This window comes from Protopterus annectens, chromosome 12.part0 (genome assembly GCF_019279795.1).
Source record: "Protopterus annectens isolate FY-2018-M chromosome 12.part0, PAN1.0, whole genome shotgun sequence".
In the NCBI taxonomy this organism is placed as follows: Eukaryota; Metazoa; Chordata; order Ceratodontiformes; family Protopteridae; genus Protopterus; species Protopterus annectens.
Window position 1 is genome coordinate 1,500,315,012 of NC_056746.1, and position 22,642 is coordinate 1,500,337,653.

At 37.1% G+C, this 22,642-nt stretch overlaps 1 protein-coding gene across 3 annotated transcripts in view; it reads right to left on the reverse strand.

The window, feature by feature from the left end:
* The window catches only part of TOM1L1 (target of myb1 like 1 membrane trafficking protein), a 1,502,644-nt gene that overhangs the window by 460,730 nt on the left and 1,019,272 nt on the right, over positions 1–22,642 (reverse strand). For all 3 annotated transcript variants that reach the window (XM_044090473.1, XM_044090474.1, XM_044090475.1), the window contains one exon: positions 21,714–21,789. In XM_044090473.1, coding sequence (XP_043946408.1) covers positions 21,714–21,789 — 76 coding nt within the window. The remainder of the gene's footprint in view (positions 1–21,713; positions 21,790–22,642) is intronic.

The following is a 22,642-nucleotide window of genomic DNA, read 5'->3' on the forward strand; positions in this document are numbered from 1 at the left end:
GTTCCTGCTTTGTCCACTAGGATGGCCTTTATATTAATATATTCATTGAGACCTGGTGTGATGTTAGACCTCAGTCTCAAATGCCACCTAATCTCCTTTTGTAGTAGAATGTTTTTAGCATCCCCTCCCCTAATGTCCATTTTAACCATATCCAAAATGCCAAATTTAAAATCGGTAAACAAACTACACACCGTGGTATGCTTGTAAAGGGCACTGGTCTCCTTTTTGATCTTAATATCATTCATATGCTCATAAATTCTATCCTTCAGTGCCCTCTCGGTTTTACCGACATAAAATGAAGGACATTGGGTACAGGTAGCCAAATAAACCAACATTCTACTTCGGCAATTACCTTTACAAAACTTCACTTTACTATCCAAGCCATTCCTCAGATGTACACCTTCTACCTGATTAATATGTGTGCATTGTCTACATCTACCACAGGGAAATGTTCCCTTCTTATTTTTAAACTCTGTTTTCCCTTTTTCAAATAGTCTCTTGAAGTTCATGCCTGTCTTGTAAATAAATAAAGGTTTATTCCCTACTATCTTATAAACTTCTTTATTGGTTTTTAAAATAGACCAATTGTTTTCCATAATTTTAGTAAAATAGTTGGAAAAAACATTATATTCTACTATACAAGCACCTAAGATGTTTTTGGTCTCCTCACCCTGATTGTCCTTGGGTGCCAAATATTGACCTAACAAGGGTTGGTATTTGATACCCCACCCTTGATACACTTCATCCAAAATCTCCCCCACCATTTCCTTAGGATATCCCCTTTCCATAAATTTTTCCATCAAAAAAATAAATTCAACCAATAAATCTTTATTTTCAGAGGTCATCCTAGCCACTCTGACTGCCTGCCCCTTAACTATACTTCTTTTTTGATGATAGGGATGCAGGCTGTCAAAATGGAGATAACTATTGCACCAAGTGTTTTTCCGGAAAATCTTGGATTTAAAACCCCCAACCTTCTTACTAAGACTAATGTCCAAATAACTTATACTACTGGTTTGCACATCGTGTGTAAAGGATAAAAAGTTGGTAGTTCCATTTATATACGCTATGAATTCCTCCAAACTTCCCCTTTTGTCATCGTCCCAAATAACAAAGATATCGTCCAAGAACCTCAAATATGTTTTTATATATTTCTTGAATTTACTTGGAAATATATATCTTTCCTCCCACTCAAGGAGAACCAGGTTGGCATATATGGGGGCACAGGCCGCCCCCATAGCTACCCCACTCACCTGTTTATAATATTCACCTTGGAAGATGATAAAGTTGTTGTCCAAGACAACTTCCATCAACTCTAAAATCAATATTTTTTTATCCAATGGTGAATCCAGGTGTTTATAAACACTTTCTTCAAAATATTCAAATCCCTCCAACCTGGGGATGCATGTAAAAAGATCTTTTACATCTATAGTGACCAGTTTACAAGTTTCAGACCACATGCTGTCATTTATTTTACCCAAAAAATCCCAAGAGTCTTGGACCAGATGTCTTTGTTTCTTAATGATCCCTTTGACAGTTTGATCTATAAAAACTGTCAATGGATGTGTCTTAGATTTTTTTAGCTGAAACAATAGGTCGAAAAGGGGGTTCCAGAATACTCTTATGTATTTTGGGTATTCCAAAAAACTGTGGAATATGAGGGCAAGTTTGTTTCAAAAAATTATAAATCTCCCTCTCTATCTTGTTTTCCGTAAGGTATTCCTCCAATAAGGAGTCAATCTTTCTATATGCTATTTGAATCTCGTTATAAGAAACAGTGGTATATGCATTTTCATCTGTCAGTAGTATTGTTAAAACATCATTGTACATTTCCTGGTAAAAAATGACCAAACCCCCACCTGTGTCCGGTTGCATAAATCTGAGATCCCCTTCCTTCCTTAGTACTTCTAACAATCTTTCTTCTTCTTTTTTTAAATTCTGTTGTACAGTATCTCTCCTATGATTTCCATATATCTCATAAATTTCATTAGTAACTATGGTCTCAAAAATGTTAATAACCGGATGTAAAGGTGGGTTATATACACTACTTCTAGTCATGGTGTTGGTAATAGATTGATTTAATCTCTCCAAGTTCCTTTCATTTTTATTATTGCTGAGGTGATTTTTATTGTTGTTTATCAATCTCAAATTTAACTTTCTAAGATATAACTTTAATTCTATCAAAATATTAGCTAAATCACCATAGGTAGACCTAACAAATTTAAACCCCCTGGAAAACAGTTCAAAATGTTTCTTCTCCAACTTTAAAGTGGTATAGTTGTAAATTTTGAAGCCTTTGTATTCAAAAATTATACCATTTGTTTCCTGTATTCTTTAATCTATCTCCCTTTCCTCCCCCTGTTTTTCCATGCAAAACGGTTCCCATCTGGGTATTGCTGTGGCCCTGGGTCCGAGGGTATCTGAGTTTTGCTGGCTAACCGTTCGGATCTCCTGGGCCCTAAAAAAGTTTCTGTAGGTTCTTGGAATGAATCTAATTCATCCAATAATCTGTTTCCATTTCTATAATTTCTCCCCTGTTCATATCTATCAGGTAAATCCACATTTTTAGATGCCCCTGCATCCCCCCGATTAATAAATGCCTTGTTGTTTTTACCAGAAAGGTGGTCAGAATGCTTTTTAACAGTTTGAAATGGTTGGGGATAACTTCTACCCTTGTTATACTGTTCCTTATCTCTCAACAGTTTATTTTGCTTCCTCTCAAAAACTTTATCTATTTTGTTATCAACTCTCTTTAAAATTTTATGATATAAATTATCATAGTCGTCGAATAATAAATCCTTAACAATGTCACTGTGAAGACCATCTAAATCACTTAAAAATTTATTAAGTTGCACTTCATTATGTTTGATTAGCTTTGAAATCAAAGCAAATCCGCAGTCATCAAAAAAACTATGAAAATCTTTTAAAACATTTTCCGTGTAAGTTATACCAAAAGGATATTTAAAAAATCTTAATCCCTGAGGGACTATCTTGTTACTTAAACACTGGTGCAAATAATTGTTATCAATTTGTATACATTTATACTTAAACAACATTTTTTCGAAGGTATACATCATGTCCTTTAAAGTTGCTTCATTACGTTCAGAAACTTTCTCCTTCCTTTGATTCAACCCTTCTTGATTAGTTAGTAAAGATTTGTCAAACACATATACTTTGTCCATAATATTGTTAAAACCAACAGAATGCGAGACTGTTGCCCCAGTAAAATGCTGTTGCGGTAAAGACACAGGTACCACTTGCTCAACAGTAACGGAATTACGAAGTACAGTACCTTTAAAAATCTGGGTGTTTCGCTGCTGAAGGGAACCTCGAATATCTGTTACGATATTTCCCATCTCCTTCTGTTCCTGAACAACACCATCATTAACATTCCTTTTCTTTAGCTGATCTTCTCCTTCGTTCCTTCTCATCCCACCATTACTCCCATTCACCGAGCGTGGAGATGACATCACTGGCTGCGCCGAAGCATTCGCTGAGGCAATTTCCCCTGGGTTTACTCGCTCTGTCGGTTCACCTGATGTAAATACTTCAATAAGTTTCGTGAGATCTCCACGAAGGGTGGAAATCTCTTCCCTTAATCGGGAAACCTCCTGTTGTGTTTGAAGTAAATTTGCACTATCATTGAGTATATGATCAAACCCAATGATAGTGGAGTCGTTTAAAGATTCTTCCATCCTGAGGCACCAATAGTTCAAGAACAATGTTTAAATCACTCCGTCGGTCGGCAATGGAACCAAAAACAAACTCCAACTAGACAAAATTGCGGTGACCAAAAAGACAAAAAGTTCCGTACCACCGACAGAAAAATCAATCCTTTTATTTTCCAACTTTCACAGTAAAATTCAACGGAATGAGCGCTTTCGTCTGCCCAAAGCAGACTTCATCAGATAATGAACCAATAGTGCCTCCTATTTTTATACACATTATAAACAATTATCTAATTTACAAATAATTATCCAATCAGCTGAAATTATTAAAACCAACTTTGAAAGTTAAAAAATCACTTCTTTAGGTATACTTTTCCTTGTTTGAACTGAAAAACATTAAAAGACTAATATAAAGTGCAGCGGTGCTTAAACATATCATCCAGTTTTCTTTGTATATGATATGCATAAAAAAGAAAACATTTTCTTTAATATACAATTATTGAAAATTAAGAAAAATTAATAAGTTATTTTGTTTTTTTGAAAAACAAATTTGTAAATAAATGTGACACTTGTTTAATGTGTTACAAATAATACATTTAAAATGCCCTCCTTTTTATTCAGCTGTGTATTTGAATTTACACTAAACTAGTATCTTAATAAAAAAAAAAAAATATATATATATATATATATATATATATATATATATGTTTATGCAAAAATAATGAATTGTTGAATAAATATGAAAAACACTAATAAATATATAATAATGAATCATTAATAATATATAAATCCTATCCTGATATTAAAACAATTACTAATGTTGTGTGTAAAAGATGTATGTATGTTATAAATATGTATATATCACAAAAATGTTGTTATTTAATGATGTTGTCAAAGAATTGACCAGAACTAAAAGAACTCTAATAAGTAAGTGGAAATCAAACAGTTCCTGCTTTGTCCACTAGGATGGCCTTTATATTAATATATTCATTGAGACTTGGTGTGATGTTAGACCTCAGTCTCAATTGCCACCTAATCTCCTTTTGTAGTAGAATGTTTTTAGCATCCCCTCCCCTAATGTCCGTTTTAACCATATCCAAAATGCCAAATTTAAAATCGGTAAACAAACTACACACCGTGGTATGCTTGTAAAGGGATTGTAAAGTTGATTATACTACCAGATACCCTGAGGTGGTGGCTCTGTCCCCCATCGAGGCAGAAAAGGTAACAAATGTTTTTCTAAAGGTTTTCAGCAGGGTAGGTTTCTCAAGAGAAATACTGACTGACAGAGGTGACAATTTCATGTCAGACCTGCTGGCTTGTCTGTGGAAGCACTGCGGTGTGAAGCACATAAAGACTACCTCATACCATCCCTTTAGTGTAGAGTTTAACCTTTCCACAAGACGATACTACGGCATTTGCAGACTGATTTAAGACAGAGTGGGACAAATATTTGCCCCATCTGCTGTTTTCATACAGAGAGGTACTGCAGGAATCCACAGGTTTTTCACTCTGAGTTGTATGGAGATAGGGAAAGGAGACCTTTAGATTTGATTCATGATGAGTGGGAGGGTGAATGTGAATCCCACAAGCAGTCTGTTGTGGCATATGTCCTAAACATAAGGAAAAGGCTTAGGGAGCTCATGGGCTTGGCCCAGGAGAACCTGGCAGGGGCCCAACAGCAGAAAAAGGTCTGGTATGACAGGAATGCTCAAGCCAGAGTATGCTGTGGGACAGCAGGTGATGGTTCTCATTCCTAGCCGATACAATAAGCTGCAGACAGGTTGGGGGGACCCTTCAATATGGTAAGGAAAGTCAGTGATGTTAATTACATGGGAGAAGTGCTAGGCAGGAGGCAGAGGCACAAATTGTATTATGTTAACATGATGAAACCTTACCATGGCAGGGAGGCCCTGGTGCTAAATATTTGCAGTAGGAGGCAGGAGGAGTCTGAGGGGGATCTATGGCTACATCGAGCCAGTCATCAAAATGCCAAGTTGCCAAGGTAAAGCCTAGGATTGTAGGCATATGATATGACAGTGCAGCACTGTAGTGGGGTCAGCAATGTCAAGATAGATGGGATCTCATGACAGGGTATAGGATAATGTATTCCCAGACAGGCTCATTTCTCTCAAGCAACATTTCCCAAAGGGCACTTGAAAAACTTGCTTCAGTCTTCAAAGTGGGTAAGAGATGTGATGATAGGAGGTATTGCCAGCCATGCAAGGAGAAGTAGGACAATGGATGTGTAACATATGCCAGCATACGCTAGATGGAGTTTTGTAAAGAATTATATGTCATGTGTGTAGCAAACTGATTTGTACAGATCCGTGTGTTTAACAATGTATTTGCAAAGTTGCTTGTGTTAAAATGTATCAACAGTGTGCCCTGCTGAAAAGAAAATAAATGTACGTGTATTATTGCAACTGAATTAAATGTATATGTTTTAACAGAGCATACTGGAAGAAAAGAGGTTAATTACAATCCAGTTGCAGCAAACTTTGAAAAATAGTTGAAATTAAATTAAGCCACAAAGAATGTATATTACCTTTCTGGTTGCAGCCAGAGACAAAATGTCTGAGAAGCCAAGTATTAGGAAGCCTTCTGTATTGTCTCTAGCAGGGAGCTAATTGCTATTCTAGGAGGGCAAAAGTGTTAAAATGGTTTTATGACTTCCAGGAGCAGCAACGGATCTCAGCAAAGCTCTATCTGTGTGTATGGTAACACATAGGCACTAAATATTTACAACTTCTATCAATGGGATTTGCATGGGAACCAGAAGTCTGATGATCAGATGTACATGATGTCATTCTGCACAGAAATAATGTTTTAATATTAAAGGAGAATGAAGTATCAGGAGCAGTCTGTTCTTGGAATCTAACAAAGGAGGAAGACCACTCACCCACTTCATCTTGCCTTGCGCTAGTAAGTGGCCAGGGGATAGTACATCTCTAAAATAAATTAGGAAAATATAGTGAGAATAGTTAAGTATTGTTTTTCTATAACTGTGTGAATCTTTTTTTCCTGTGACTGAAACTCTGGTGTTTACTTTAAATAGATATTTAGTATTTTCATGTTATTTTATTACTTGTTATTAAATATATTTAAACTTCTCATTGTGGCTGGTCCTTTTAGAAAAATACTTACGTTTTGAGAGCATTTGCATATATTCTTTTGGTGATAACTCTGATGACTCCTGAAAGGCTGGCTGTTTGGTCAACATTACCATTTGTATTAATATTAACTTCACTCAGCACAACTGGATACCTTTTAAGAGCCTTATAGTAACTGACTGGTGGCAGTGAATCTACCTTATAGTCTGGGGAAAGTTGGTAGAGTGGGTAATCTGTGGCAGCCTTTCCCAGGTGTGTGTCTGTGTGTGTGAAAATTAAATCTCAAAGAGTGTGTGCGTCAGCTACTTGGCACAGCGACATACAGCACTGACTTCACAGAGAAAGCGGTGGAGGACTTGGCTTGGACACTCAGCTGTGCCAGTGGGGAGTCCTACTAGGAACTTGGATGGAGACACGATAGATAAGTCCAAACCCGGGCTGACTGTGTTCCCCGTGTGCTCTTGTGGGAAATTGTGCTTTATGCAGAGAGGTCTGAATCTATAAATACTGAGTGTATCAACTTGTATTCCATGTGAACTTCCCTGTACAGTGTCAGTACTGAGGATTCAAGCTCATTGATTACTGGCCCAGAGTGGGGGCATCACATCCACCAACAACAACACATTTGTAAATAAACAAACTCTGATAAAACTTGCTTGACTGACTGCATTATTAGACTGAGCATCACATTATGAGTTTCACCAATAACCAACCAACCAACCAATGTCAGAAGTCACGGACTCAATGTGTGCTGTAGCAGTAAGTTTTACAAACGAGTGGAGCGCAGATGGGAGGTGCTTCACAGCTGTAATGTACAGTTTGTGATTACACATGAAAAGTCACATATTTTGTGCAATTATGCTGTATTGAAAGTGTTTTCAAGAAAGGAGTGCTGACTTTTACTAATGCTGTGGAACCAATGGCTAAGTAAAAGAAAATGCCAGTGCACTCTTTTCACAAAGTAATAGAGACTGGACATATGAAATTGTTAAATCCTGCCAGTTGTGCATGGACCATAGAAATGAAAGAAGAAGAATGGGAGAAGAAACAGGGACTGAGCAAAAAAGGGGGTGTTGTGTAATTCAGCACGGGAGATGGTACAAGAGGCTTCACATCACCTCATGACTAAGTTAATACAAAGGGAAATATAAAGTTACATTTTAGAAGACTGATCATTGCTGAGGTGTGGTTTATTCATTTGTAGATGTAATCTAGGGATTTTGCTAAAATTGTTAAAATTTGCTAAAACTGTCTGCTAAAACTTATGGAAATTAATTAAAAATATAGAAATTAAAAAAGGGGGTGCATTCAATTTCCTTTCCCACATTTTAAGTAACTTTAATAAGGTAATTAATTGTCCTAGGGCATTTGACAATTACTGTGAGAATTAAGTACTCAAGTACCACATGTGTAGTATAAATGTACCTAATTTGATGTGAAAACAAAAAGAGCTACCTACAGAGATGTTTCCAATTTCCTTTAAATTGGGACCAAGAGCATATCCATGAAGATTAGAGCTGCAAAATAATGGGTCTTATATGTGTCATGTTTATTTTCCTGTTTCTTTGAGAATTAATGCAACTTGTGCACCATGAAAAAAATTCAGTCTATTTTTGTATTTTAGTCAATTGTGAGACAGAATTGTGTATATATGCAATGGTCTTCAAGATTGCAAATATTAACTTTTAACAAACAGATATTCAAACGTTTCCTTTAAAAGGAGAGTTCCTGACAGCACAAATGCTCAATACTGAACAAATATTACTGTAATGGTTTCTGTACCTCCACCGTATATGTAGTATTACTGCACCTCCTCCGCTTATGTGGTATTACTGTACCTCCATCATATGTGCCGGGTTACTGTACCTCCACAGCATGTGTCGTATTAATGCACTTCCACTGCATGTGTCTCAGTAATGCACCTCCACCATATGTGCCATGTTACTGTACCTCCACTGCATGTGTAGTATAAATGTACCTCCACTGCATGTGTCATGTTATTGTACCTCCACTGCATGTGTAATATTAATGTTCCTCCACCATATGCGCCGTGTTACTGTACCTCCACTGTATTTGGAGTATTATTGTACATCCACCATATTTGCCATGTTACTGTACCTCCACCACATGTGTAGTATTAATGTACCTCCCTGCATGTGTCATGTTTACTGTACCTCCACCACATGTGTAGTATTACTGTACCTATACCGCATTTGTGGCATTATTGTACCTCCACCATATGTGCTGTGTTACTGTACCTCCACCGCATGTGAAGTATTAATGTACCTCCACTGCATGTGTAGTATTAATGTACCTCCACTGCAAGTGTTATATTACTGTACCTCCACCACATGTGCAGTATTACTGTACCTCAACCACATTTGTGGTATTACAGTACCGCCACCATATGTGCCATGTTGCTGTACCTCCACTGCATGTGTAGTATTAATGTACCTCCACCACATGTGTAGTGTTACTCTACCTCCACCGCATTTGTGGTATTACTGTACCTCCACCATGCCGGGTTACTGTACCTCCATCGTATGTGTAGTATTAATATACCTCCACTTCATGTGTCGTGTTGCTGTACCTCCACTGCATCTGTCATACTACTGTACCTCCACTGCATGTGTAGTATTAATGTACCTCCACTGCAAGTGTGATATTACTGTACTGCCACCACATGTGTAGTATTACTGCACCTGCACCACATTTGTGGTATTACTGTACCTCGGGTCTACTTCACGATGTTGAAAGCCGACAATATCAAAGCTGATATTGTTGGCACCACAACATCAAAAGTGCAGAACATCATGCAGGTAAACAGAAATCTCTGTGGGGGAGATTTCTGTTTACCTCAATGTAGTGCGGTCTCGGAGTTGGAATATTTAAGTAGGGGGTGTGGGAGGTGCAGGGGGGCTTGCCCCCCACCTACGCTAGTTTGTTTTTATTTTTGTTTGTTTTTTTTTTAAATGTTATTTGATGTTTTACTACATCGATCACTAAAGGTCGACCTTTAGTGATTCAATATAGTACAATTTCGATAGTGTGATATAGACGCCTGTACCTCCACCATATGTGCCGTGTTACTGTACCTCCACCGCATGTGTAGTATTAATGCATCTCCACCGCATGTGTTGTTAATGTACCTCCATCGCATGTGTAGTATTACTGTACCTCCACCGCATTTGTGGTATTACTGTACCTCCACCATATGTGCCAAGTTACTGTACCTCCATTACATATGTAGTATTAATATACCTCCACTGCATGTGTCGTGTTACTGTACCTCCACCGCATTTGTCATACTACTGTACCTCCACCACATGTGTAGTATTAATGTACCTCCACTGCAAGTGTCATATTACTGTACCGCCACCACATGTGTAGTATTACTGTACCTGTACCACATTTGTGATATTACTGTACCTGCACCATATGTGCCATGTTACTGTACCTCCACTGCATGTGTAGTATTAATGTACCTCCACTGCATGTGTCGTGTTTTTGCACCTCCACTGCATGTGTTGTGTTACTGTACCTCCACTGTATGTGTCGTGTTACTGTACCTTCAGTATTAATGTACCTCCACCATATATGCCGTGTTACTGTGCTTCTACCACATGTGTAGTATTAATGTTCTTTCACCATATTGCCATATTACTGTACCTCCACCACATGTGTAGCATTAATGTACATCCACAGCATGTGTTGTGTTACTGTACCTCCACCGCATGTGTAGTATTACTCTACCTACACTGCATTTGTGGTATTACTGTACCTCCACCGCATGTGTAATATTAATGTACCTCCACTGCATGTGTCCTGTTACTGTACTTCCACCGCATGTGTAGTATTAATGTACCTCCACCGTATGTGCCGTGTTACTGTACCTCCACCGCATGTGTAGTATTAATGTACCTCCACTGCATGTGTCGTGTTTTTGCACCTCCGCTGCATGTGTTGTGTTACTGTACCTCCACTGTATGTGTCGTGTTACTGTACCTTCATCACATGTGTAGTATTAATGTACCTCCACCATATATGCCGTGTTACTGTACTTCTACCACATGTGTAGTATTAATGTTCCTTCACCATATTGCCATGTTACTGTACCTCCACCACATGTGTAGCATTAATGTACATCCACAGCATGTGTTGTGTTACTGTAATTCCACCGCATGTGTAGTATTACCCTACCTACACTGTGTTTGTGGTATTACTGTACCTCCACCGCATGTGTAATATTAATGTACCTCCACTGCATGTGTCCTGTTACTGTACTTCCACCGCATGTGTAGTATTAATGTACCTCCACCGTATGTGCCGTGTTACTGTACCTCCACCGCATGTGTAGTATTAATGTACCTCCACTGCATGTGTCGTGTTATTGTATCTCCACTATATGGAAGTATTAATGCACTTCTACTACATGTGTAGTATTAATGTACCTCCACTGTATGTGCCATGTTACTGTATCTCCACTGCATGTGTCGTGTTACTGTACCTCCACCGTATGTGCCGTGTTACTTTACCGCCACTGCATGTGTTGTATTACTGTACCTCCACTGCATGTGTGGTAATACTGTACCTCCACTGCATGTGTCATGTTACTGTACCTCCACCGCACATGTGGTACTACTGTACCTCCACCACATGTATACTATGGAAATATGGACAAAAGTATTTAGAACAACCTACATACTTGCTGAAAATGACAGGAGGCAGAAAAAGATCCTGCATCTTGCACAGGAATAATTTGTCGAAACTCTTATGAAATGATTAGTCTGGCACAGAACTCAAGTTTTACATGCTGAGTGTTAAAATTCTGGAGGTATTCACATCTAATGGAAAACTATCTGAACTGCTCTAATCACAGTGTTTGTAACTAACTGGATGTTTCATAATGCAATACTGATCAGTGGAAGTTTTACATTAATGTCACTTATACTTTTACTGAGTGGACAAATAAATGCTTTTTAACTGTTGGGCAACAAGTCCTGTATAAATATTGTATAAAGAGGAAACTCAACTCAGGTGAACAGTGCAGAAAATCAGTCACAAAAGTGAAGATATTACATAGACGCAAATGATACCTTTCATGGTAATAATGTTATAAAGGGGGACATAAAGGAATGTGTAAATAATGGCGTAATGCCATGCACCATCTCTACAGATGGGTAAGGTTATAATAAGGGTAAAGACATACAGAATACAGTAGCCATGATTAAGAAATGTGTGTGCTGCTTGACTGAGAATGTGGAAAAAATGTAGATGGATGAACAGGTAAATGGAGATGGATAGCAGTCAGTTATGCTAAATACTCTTTAAATATCAAAATCAGAAATGGAAGATGACAGAAATTAAAATGGCCCTTCATATACCTGGTAGATAAACAATGAAGTTTTCTTGTTGGACTGTTTGTCCTGATGGTCAAGCTGTGAGAAACACTTATGTCCGCAGTGGCATAACAAGACAGACAAGTTAAATGCTTTTTTTATTGTGACATTTCAAGATCAAAAAAGAAGATTTAAAAAATATGTGAGTTCTGAACTGCCACCCACATGTTTCTGCAGCAGTAGTTCATTAACCCCTTCATATGGTCATAATGCTGCTTTGCAGTCACCTAATTTCAATGTGGGTTTCACTGACTAACCAACTCATCCGAAATGCATGTTGTGGAATCAGCCTACTTTTAAATGGTGTATTTCTCTTGCCTGGGTTAACAGCCACTGTCAGTACTGTAATTAAAGCTACTGGACTGCCCCATTGTCTCTGTGCAGATAACTCTGTGGTCTTATGTGTGGCAGGCTAAATCTATAGTCATGCATTTGTGATTTAAGCACATCAGAGTTGCTGTTCCTTCTTACTACTGGACCTACACAGTGCTGCCCCAGCCTTTTGAAATACAGCCAATAAGAGTTACCATATAAAGCTCAAGAAATGCAATATTAATGCATGAGCTCATAGTCACAAAACGTGGCAAATGAAAACATGTAATAAGATAATGTTTGACAGAGAGAATGAAAAGTAATTTGCAATTTATAAGAATGAGCCACTAACACTGGTGATGGAACACATACAAATATATCCACAAAACCAGCTGTAATAGAACATAGAAGACAGAAAATAAGTTAATGAAAAAACTATATATACAAACCATGAACAGTTGGAACAATCTCCTAGAATAGCTTTACTGTATTGATTTCAGTGACCCAAAGACACGATAATGTCCACACCCCTAACAACACTGTTCAAATTCAGCCTCCATACAGGTGTTGTACCAAGTAAGTGGAGAACAGCTGCAGTCATTCCTCTGCATAAGGGAGGAACTTCCACAGACCAGGCAATTACAGACCCATAAGTCTGACCAGCCTCATATCCAAAGCCATGGAAAGGCTTATCATGGAACTAATTAATCAGGGCATAGGGAACCTACAAACACTGGACCTGACTCAATTCAGATACATCATAGGCAGGTCACGTTTACTCAACCTGGAAGATTTTTTTGAAAAGGTTACCAAAGCAATTGATGAGGGCGAAATGGTACACATTGCATACTTTGACCTAGTGAAACCTTTTAACACAGTCCACCACACAGGCATAACAGGAAAGTTAAATAAACTGGGAATGAACCCTTATGTCACCCTACTGGATTGCCATCTGGATTACAGATAGGATGCAGATAATCAAAATAGGGGAAGTTACCTCCAGAAGGAGACCAGTCACCAGTGCTGACCCCAGAGTTCTATGCTGGAACTTCTCCTGTATAGCATCTACTTTTCTGAAGTAAAAGCCAATACCCAAAGGGTTCTGGATGACTAAGTTTGCAGATGACTGCAATCTAGGAGCAGTCATTGAATCCAGAAATTACTTAGCCATCCTGCAGGAAGGTTTGCCCTAAATAAGTAAATGGTGCCAAAATAATGGACTGAAACTGCTTGCTAAAAATGCACTGTTATATCCTTTAGGAAGGCATCTACCCCAGGGAACTACCATACTAGCAATACACCCCTAACAGCTGACCTAGTTTTTCCTGGATTTGGGAACTTATGTGAAAAAGTGTCCTAACTTTTGATCAACATGTGTCCATTGTAGTAAGAAAATCCTTCTATATTGGGCAGCTTATAAACAAAGGGACTGTGTCTAGATCTAGGATGTCATTGTCCTCCTTCACTCAGCCCTCATTAGGTCAGTCATTGAATATAATGACCCTTTTGATATGCATCTGTCCAGACACATGCAACAACTGGGACACCCACAGAGATACCTTACTAAAAGGTTACATGGCCTAAACAAAGCTCTGTCACTATACTCTGTATGCTACACACAGCTAAGAGGTGACCTGTGCCTGGCATACAAGGCATCCTCCAACACAATACTAATGGACTTACTGAACATCAAATAGTTAAATGACATCAGAAATATTCAGTATCTTGGGATTTAAATCTCTTCTACAACATCAACAAAACAAGCTGGCCAGCGAATGTAGCACAATTCTGGACCACTTTCTCGTTCCTTGAAAATTATTTGCTATAACTTGATGTTTTTCCCTTCACTGGCTGTTGAAATACTTTAGAAAATTAATATCATTTTATTTTCAGTAGCATTTGTATCTGTTTTATGTTGCAAAGTGTGCAGCTGGAAGCATGCAAAGAATTCTGAACACTGAATTAATTTTTGTTAACTGCTCAGTCACACTAGATAAATGAATGAGCTGAGATCCTTAAACCATTTAAACCAAATAGAACAGTGTAAGTAGCTCAACAGGTCGTACCTTTGGTGTTGGAAGAGGAGAAGGCTATGGCTTCCTACACTATATACTTGGGTTGAATGTGTCAATTTCAGATGAGACATTAAGCTGAGGACCCATTTGCTTGACTTGGTGGCAACTCAGGTGTATGTAAAATATCCCATGATACTTCTCAAAAAAGAAGTAGGGGTTCTTTATTTACATTTTCTTTCATAACATATCTTATGTAGATTTTTACTGTAAATATTTACACAGTTCTATTCTGCACTTCAGAATAAAGATGCTATTTAACAATAATCAGCAGTTTAAATAATCAATATAATTATTCATGTTACTTGTGACATTTCTTTTTATTCACCCATTCTTTCTTCAGCAGTCATCTTCTCATTTCAGTAATAACATCTTTATCTTAATGTTCCTTATTATATAATAATTCAGTACCCCTAATACTTGGTGTGCTCAGTGATGCCATCCTACCAAGGGATGGGCATGCTGCTCAAATATTTCAAGTGCTAGTGTCAGCACTCTGAACTCTTTGAAGGCTTTTATGCCACCCCTAGAATTTGTCCTGGCAAAAGAAATCTAGTAAAACATTAACAGGCTGCAAAAGGATACAGATGCATGCACTATGTCATGTTTGTTGACACTAGCATTAGCAAAATGAATCAGAGGGAGAAACATGGCAGAAATAATATAAAAAACTTTAATACGGTTAGCGCTTTCACATCATAGATGTTTCTTCAGACCATGAATGAAACAACATAAGCAAAAACCACTTTATACACTTCCTAAGCTTTACCAAGTTGGTATTAATTGATTACATCTATTCAGCAATCAAGTTAAAGAGAGAACATATTAATAGGTATATAGCCAGAAACATATTACAGCTTGCTAACCCCAACAATTTAATACACAAACTGACATTTCATCAGTGAAGTAAAAATCAATAAAACAGGTATGTACGCAGAACAAATAGAGTTTTTAATAAAACATGAACAATATAAGCAGATTTTATAAACGTCTTGTTTTTAGATAGGGCTTAATCGATGTTTTATCATTGAGCCCTGGTTATTTTTCTACCTTTAACTCAATAATCCATTTTAGCTCTCTCAATTTCAGTTTATTTTTCATGTCACCCAGCCTTGAATCTTGAAAAATATACTCAATAACTTTGAATTGTAAATGATGCATTCCCCCTGCATAGATAACATGTTTGGCTAGAGCACTTCTATCTGGTTCATTATTTCTGATGGCAGCCAAATGCTCTCTGACCCTCTCTCTCAGTGAGTGGTTATGCCAACATAGAAGGAAGGGCCAGCTAAACACACAGCCATGTATACTAAATTCCTTGTTTTACAGTTTGCCTTAACTTTGAATTCATACTTCCTATTTGTTACTGGATGTACAAAACTCCTGTTGTCACTCAAAACATCACAGACACTGCATTGCCCACATTTATTAAGACCATAAATCATCCCCTTGGACTTTTTTGGTTGACAAAGTAACTTTTTGAGATTCTTTTTATTTTTATAACAATACCTTGGCCTCTGGCCTACAATCCCAGCTATCTCAGGGTCTGATTGCAGAATGGACCAGTTTTTATCAATCACATTTTGTACCTCCTAACATTCCCAGCATATACTAAATGAATGGGTAGATTTTTAATAGTATAATTTTCTTTCAACTGTTGGGAGAAGTATCATGGGTATTGCTGATACATGGTTTGGCCCTACCCTTCCTCATAGATTTAACTTGCTGATTCCCAGTATCTACCTCACTTCTCAGATATTTCCTCTGTAACAATTCATTTCTGAAAGTTCCCATATCCTGTTCAAAACGTTCCTCTTCCATACCTAACCTGGATACACACATGGCCTGACCTTTTATGATATTCCTATAGGTATAGGTAGGATGCATACTGTCTCTACTCAGGACATTATTTTTTCTACATTATTTTCTAAATAATCTGGAAGATAACTTCTCATTAGTGTCCTTGAATATAATCACATCCAAAAAAGATATTTCAGTCGAGGAGACAGAATGAGTGAACCTCAAAAAATCAGTAGTGGTATCTAGAAACATAAAAAATTCTCCTAATTCAGTTTCTGTGCCCCTCCATACTAAAAGGAGGTCATCGACAAATCTCCTATAGAACAGAATTTTATCAGCAAATGTCTCATGTGTCAAAACAGACTGTTCCTCCCCATAGGCAAGGACCATGCTGGTGTAGCTATTGGCACATGGTGTGCCCATACCTAAGCCAAACAATTGTAGGTAATACTTCTGTTCAAAAAGAAAGATGTTATTTTCCAGAATTATTTCTATTAACACAAATAGAAAATCAATTCTTCTCATATCACAGGAGCTATGTAGGCTTAAATAGGTCTTAACTGCCTCCAACCCATATGTGTGGGTTATTACAGTAAAAAGTGAATTGATATCCATAGATACCAGTAAACAATTGTCTAGTTGTTCAAATGAACTACAAAAAGTCCTACCAATATCAGACAAAAGTTGTTTTGTGTCCTTCAGTACATAGAATAAAGTACTAACTATTGGTCTTAGATTATTTTCAACATATTTAAATATTGAATGTGTAACCGATTCTTGACCAGACACTGTGGGTCTGAATGGAGGGTTATATCTATTTTTATGCAGTTCTGGAAGGCCCTGAATGAGTGGAACAACAGGATTTGTAACAGTAAAAAAGTCCAGCAAAGACTTAGAAATCAGACTACTTGAAAAACAGTCATATAATGATTTAAATACCTGGCTGCAGCATAATTCTATGCCATTTAAACTGACTTCTTATATACTTTTTCGTCATTAAACATTTCTTGCATAGAAGCAACATAATCTTCAGTATTAAAGACAGCAAATCCTCCACCTTTGTCCACAGGATGAATAACAATAAATGCATCATTTCTTAATTCAAGGAGAGCTGCCTGCTCTTCCTTGCTTAAATGAATGAATCCATCCAAATTATTCTGACTTTTAAAACTAAGCATTTCTTTCAATTGCGTTTCACAAACATTACAAAATACTTCTAAAACCGGATTCAAATCAGGAACAAATAAGCTGGGTTTTTTAAAGTCATTAAAAAGTTCAGAATTGTTATTGACAAATAAAGATTTCAGCATAACACTGCGTGCAAAACATCTTATATCCAATACAGTACTCACAAAGTCAGTGTCTGAAGCTGGAATGAAAGTCAAACCACGTTCAAGTATGGATTCCTGATGTTTGGTTAACATTTTACTAGAAAAGTTCACTACCAGTGTTCTCATGTTATCACCATTTTCCAAATCCTTTTCAAATCTCTTCCTACTGCCCCTTCCTGGGAAGGCAGCCTTCTCTTCCTCCCCCTGCTGCTGGACCGGCCCATTTGTGATGAATCCATTTTGCGAATGGGAAAAGGGGGGCGGGGAAGCTGTATTACTGTGGTTTGAACCATTTCCTTCTTTTTTTACAGATTGAACAGCCATAGAATTTTCATTTTGACTGTTACTGATTAAAACATTCAAAGTGTGTGGCATTTCTATTACTTCTAATGCCTCTGTAGTGTTTGGAGCATTATAGTCACCCCTTCTTGAGCTAGGGTTGTTGTTCTGTGCTGTACTGGCACTTGCAGTCTCCAAGCTTAATATCTGTGAGCCAGGAACATTTAAATTTGCATTAGTATTAGTATTCTGTGCCTCTCTTACTGCATTGCCCTTCGGCCAAGTAAACACATGCCCATTTGAGAAATCTCTTAGCTCTCTCTCTATTTTTTTTTTTCTGACTTATTAAGTGCTGTTCATATGCAATCACTTTTTCACATAAATTAGAAAGCAGTCTGTCATATACACTCACGGAACAATGGACCTCAGCTCTTCTTGTTTCCTTCTTATATCTCTCAACAATAGATTCTCACTAGGCTTGTGAAAATCAATTAAAAGAGCCATGTGTTTAAAGCTGGTTTCAATATTCAGCTTTTTCCAGCATCTCAGCAGTTCAGGAAAAGTGTCTGCTGAGGCAGGCATTTGTAGGATTCTGAGACCCCTCGGAATTACTTTGAGAAGTACATGCCTCAAAATGAAACCTTTGCTATTTTAGTTGTTTAAACTTCAGCAAGTCATGCTCCAAATCATGAGTGAGCTTATTAACAGTTCTTTCATCAAATGTTACTTGTTCACATCTCATTTCTTCATCAGAAACTTCAAAGGCTAATAAAGGATTATTACTTTGCTGCAGCATTTTATCAAAGCCAGCTTGAGAGGCACTTACTTCTTTAGGTACATAGTCCTATTCAATGTTGTTTCCTTCTGCCATGCTCCACTAGACTTAACACCAAAAATAGTATCACAAAAGCAATGAAAGTCAATAGTGTAGCCACTCTGAATTAACTCCTTCTTACACCAATGCACACATTTTCTTCAGCAAAATGAATCAGAGGGAGAAACACGGCAGAAATAATATAACAAATTTTAATACAGTTAGCGCTTTCACATCACAGATACTTCTTCAGACCATGAATGAAAAAACATAAGCTAAAACCACTTTATATACTTCCTAAGCTTTACCAAGTTGGTATTAATTAATTGATTACATCTATTCAGCTCTCAAGTTAAAGAGACAACATATTAATAGGTATCTAGCCAGAAGCATACTACAACTTGCTAACCCCAACAATTTAATTTACAAGCTGACATTTCATCAGTGAAGTAAAAATCAATAAAATAGGTATGTACACAAAATAGAGTTTTTAATAAAACACAAATATAAGCAGATTTTATAAACGTCTTGTTTTTAGATAGGGCTTAATCGATGTTTTATCATTGAGCCCTGGTTATTTTTCTACCTTTAACTCAATAATCCATTTTAGCTCTCTCAATTCCAATTTATTTTTCATGTCACCCAGCCTTGAATCTTGAAAAATACACTCAATAACTTTGAATTGGAAATGATGCATTCACCCTGCATAGATAGCATGTTTGGCTAGAGCACTTCTATCTGATTCATTATTTCTGAATTCCTTGTTTTACAGTATGCCTTAACTTTGAATTCATACTTCCTATTTGTTATAGAATGTACGAAACTCCTGTTGTCACTCAAAACATCACAGACACTGCATTGCCCACATTTATTAAGACCACAAATCATCCCCTTGGACTTTTTGGGTTGACATAGTAACCTTTTGAGATTCTTTTTATTTTTATAACAATACCTTGGCCTTTGGCCTACAATCCCAGCTATCTCAGGGTCTGATTGCAGAATGGACCAGTTTTTATCAATCACATTTTGTACCTTTCTAACATTCCCAGCATATACTAAGTGAATGGGTAGATTTTTAGCTGTATAATTTTCTTTCAACTGATGGGAGAAGTATCATGGGTATTGCTGATATACAGTTTTGCCCTACCCTTCCTCATAGATTAATCCCAGTATCTACCTCACTTCTCAGATATTTCCTCTGTAACAATTCATTTCTGAAAGTTCCCATATCCTGTTCAAAATGTTCCTCTTCCATATCTAACCTAGATATGCACATAGCCTGACCTTTTATGATATTCCTATAGATATAGGTAGGATGCATACTGTCTTTACTCAGGACATTATTTTTTTCTACATTCTTTCCTAAATAATCTGGAAGATAACTTCCCATTAGTGTCCTTGAATATAGTCCCATCCAAAAAAGATATTTCAGTCGAGGAGACAGAATGAGTGAACCTCAAAAAATCAGTAGTGGTAACTAGAAACATAAAAAATTCTCCTAACTTATATTCTGTGCCCCTCGACACCAAAAGGAAGTAATCAACAAATCTCCTACAGAACAGAATTTTATCAGCAAATGTCTCATGTGTCAAAACAGACTGTTCCTCCCAATAGGCAAGGACCATGTTGGCATAGCTATTGGCACATGGTGTGCCCATAACTATCCCAAACAATTGTAGGTAGTACTTCTGTTCAAAAAGAAAAATGTTGTTTTCCAAAATTATTTCTATTAACATACATAGAAAATCAATTCTTCTGATATCATAGGAGCTATGTAGGCTTAAATAGGTCTTAACTGCCTCCAACCCATATGTGTGGGGTATTACAGTAAAAAGTGAATTGATATCCATAGATACTAGTAAACAATTGTCTAGTTGTTCAAATGAACTACAAAAAGTCCTACCAATATCAGACAAACGTTGTTTTGTGTCCTTCAGTATATAGGATGGGTAAATCCTGACTGGTGCACCTTTTTGTGTCTTTACCTATTTTTTCCACAAGGATTTTGCTACAAACATTTCCTTTTTATCGAGGGTTCATTTTAATAAAGGATTTTAAGATTCTTTTGGATGGCCAAGGTGGTTCGTTCATGACTTTTTTTACTGCAAGGCTAGAGGAATTGTTTATAATGAATTTATCGGTGATAGCAGTTTTGCACTATAAACATGATAGGTTAAGTCTACAAATTAACCTGTAAACATAGAAGGTAGCTACAAATCATTTCTCTGCTACACACACACACACACACACACACACACACACACAAACATATGTACATAATGTGCATGCTGTGCTCTCAGCCTCTTAATTCAAGAAGTCTGCACAATGCCTACAACAGTGGAGGGACAGAGGCCCAAAAATAGGGACAGAATTTAAATATTGCTATTATAAATTGTTAGGTTGCTAGAATAACAAGATTTGTGTTAGTGTGCATTTTCTGAAATATATGAAGTCTGAAACTCAAATGTATGACATTATGTAGTGACTTCAGTCCTCAGTCATCCCAGAAAACCACAAATTCTAGGAGGAACAGACCAAAAATATGAGGCAAAAATCTGCACACTCTGCAAAAATATGGACAGTTGAGAAGAAGCGTACATGCGTGCGCACACGCTCACATACACATATACACAGTAGAAAGCAAAAAATAAAAAAATGAAATTAAAAATATTTACAGTGCCCTCATCTTTGTTTAGCATATCCTTAATGGTAATATGTTGGTACAATATATAAGAAATTGTGTGATGGTGTATCTAGACACATAAAAGCATGCAGAAGAACAGTGCAGTAAAAGGTTGCAAATCCTATCTAACCTTTTCCATTAATGAATTATTAGTTTTACATTTCATTATGATGACAACAAGAATATGCCCTGATCTACAGTATTACAATATATCAGTTATGTATTACGGATGTGTACTCTACCTCTGAATTGCTTATCTCATTGAATTCAGAATTTTCAGCTGTTCTCTGTGATGAAGAGATTTTGCCTCGTGAAAACCTGCAGTAAAAAAAAAACAGAAAAAAAGATCACTGCACATGAAAATTATGTTCATGCTTTTTTGAATGTTATGAAAATAATATTTAACTGTTTTTTCAAGAGTACTTGTGTTCTTAAGATAATGTAATGCATTACAATGCTTAGGGGTTAGAGCACTGGTCTAGTAAACCAGGGGTCATGAGTGCATCATGCCTTTCTTTTTGGCTCAAGGTGTTAATGTAGTAAGACTGGAGCAACAGCAGAGGTAATGGGTTCAAGTACAAATTAGAGATAATTATTTTCTTTGCTGGGGGTTAATGTCTTTAGCTCAAAGATACAAGATACAGGGTTTGATTCTGATCTCTGGTTATTGCCTAGGTTATAACAGTCTGCATATGGATAGCCAACTATTTGTCTATGAATCTATTAAAATATTTTCAGGCCTGTAGATTATAAGATGATGGTTACATGTTCCATTTGTCAGCAATTTACTGGATAATACACATGTCCTTCTCATGCAACTTACCCCCACCCCACAAGGATAGTTTTATGTGAACTCCATAATTTTTCACTTCTTTCACTGTTTCGGTCACCCATTACCCTTTCTATAATATAATATCAACTGTGTCTCTCTGAAGCCATAAGCCTTGAAACAATACCTCCTTGTTCCTGCATGCATCTTTTACTGACATGGTATAAAATTACCTTGATGTATTCAACAAATTATTTCCTGTCCCTCCTCTAACATTCTACCTCAAAGCTGTACGTGCTGATCACTTCATTTCTCTCTTTTAGCATGCTTTGTGAAACAGCATGCAATACTGATACCATTTCTGTTGCCCTCCTATAAAAAGCATCTATTCTTTCCATGTCA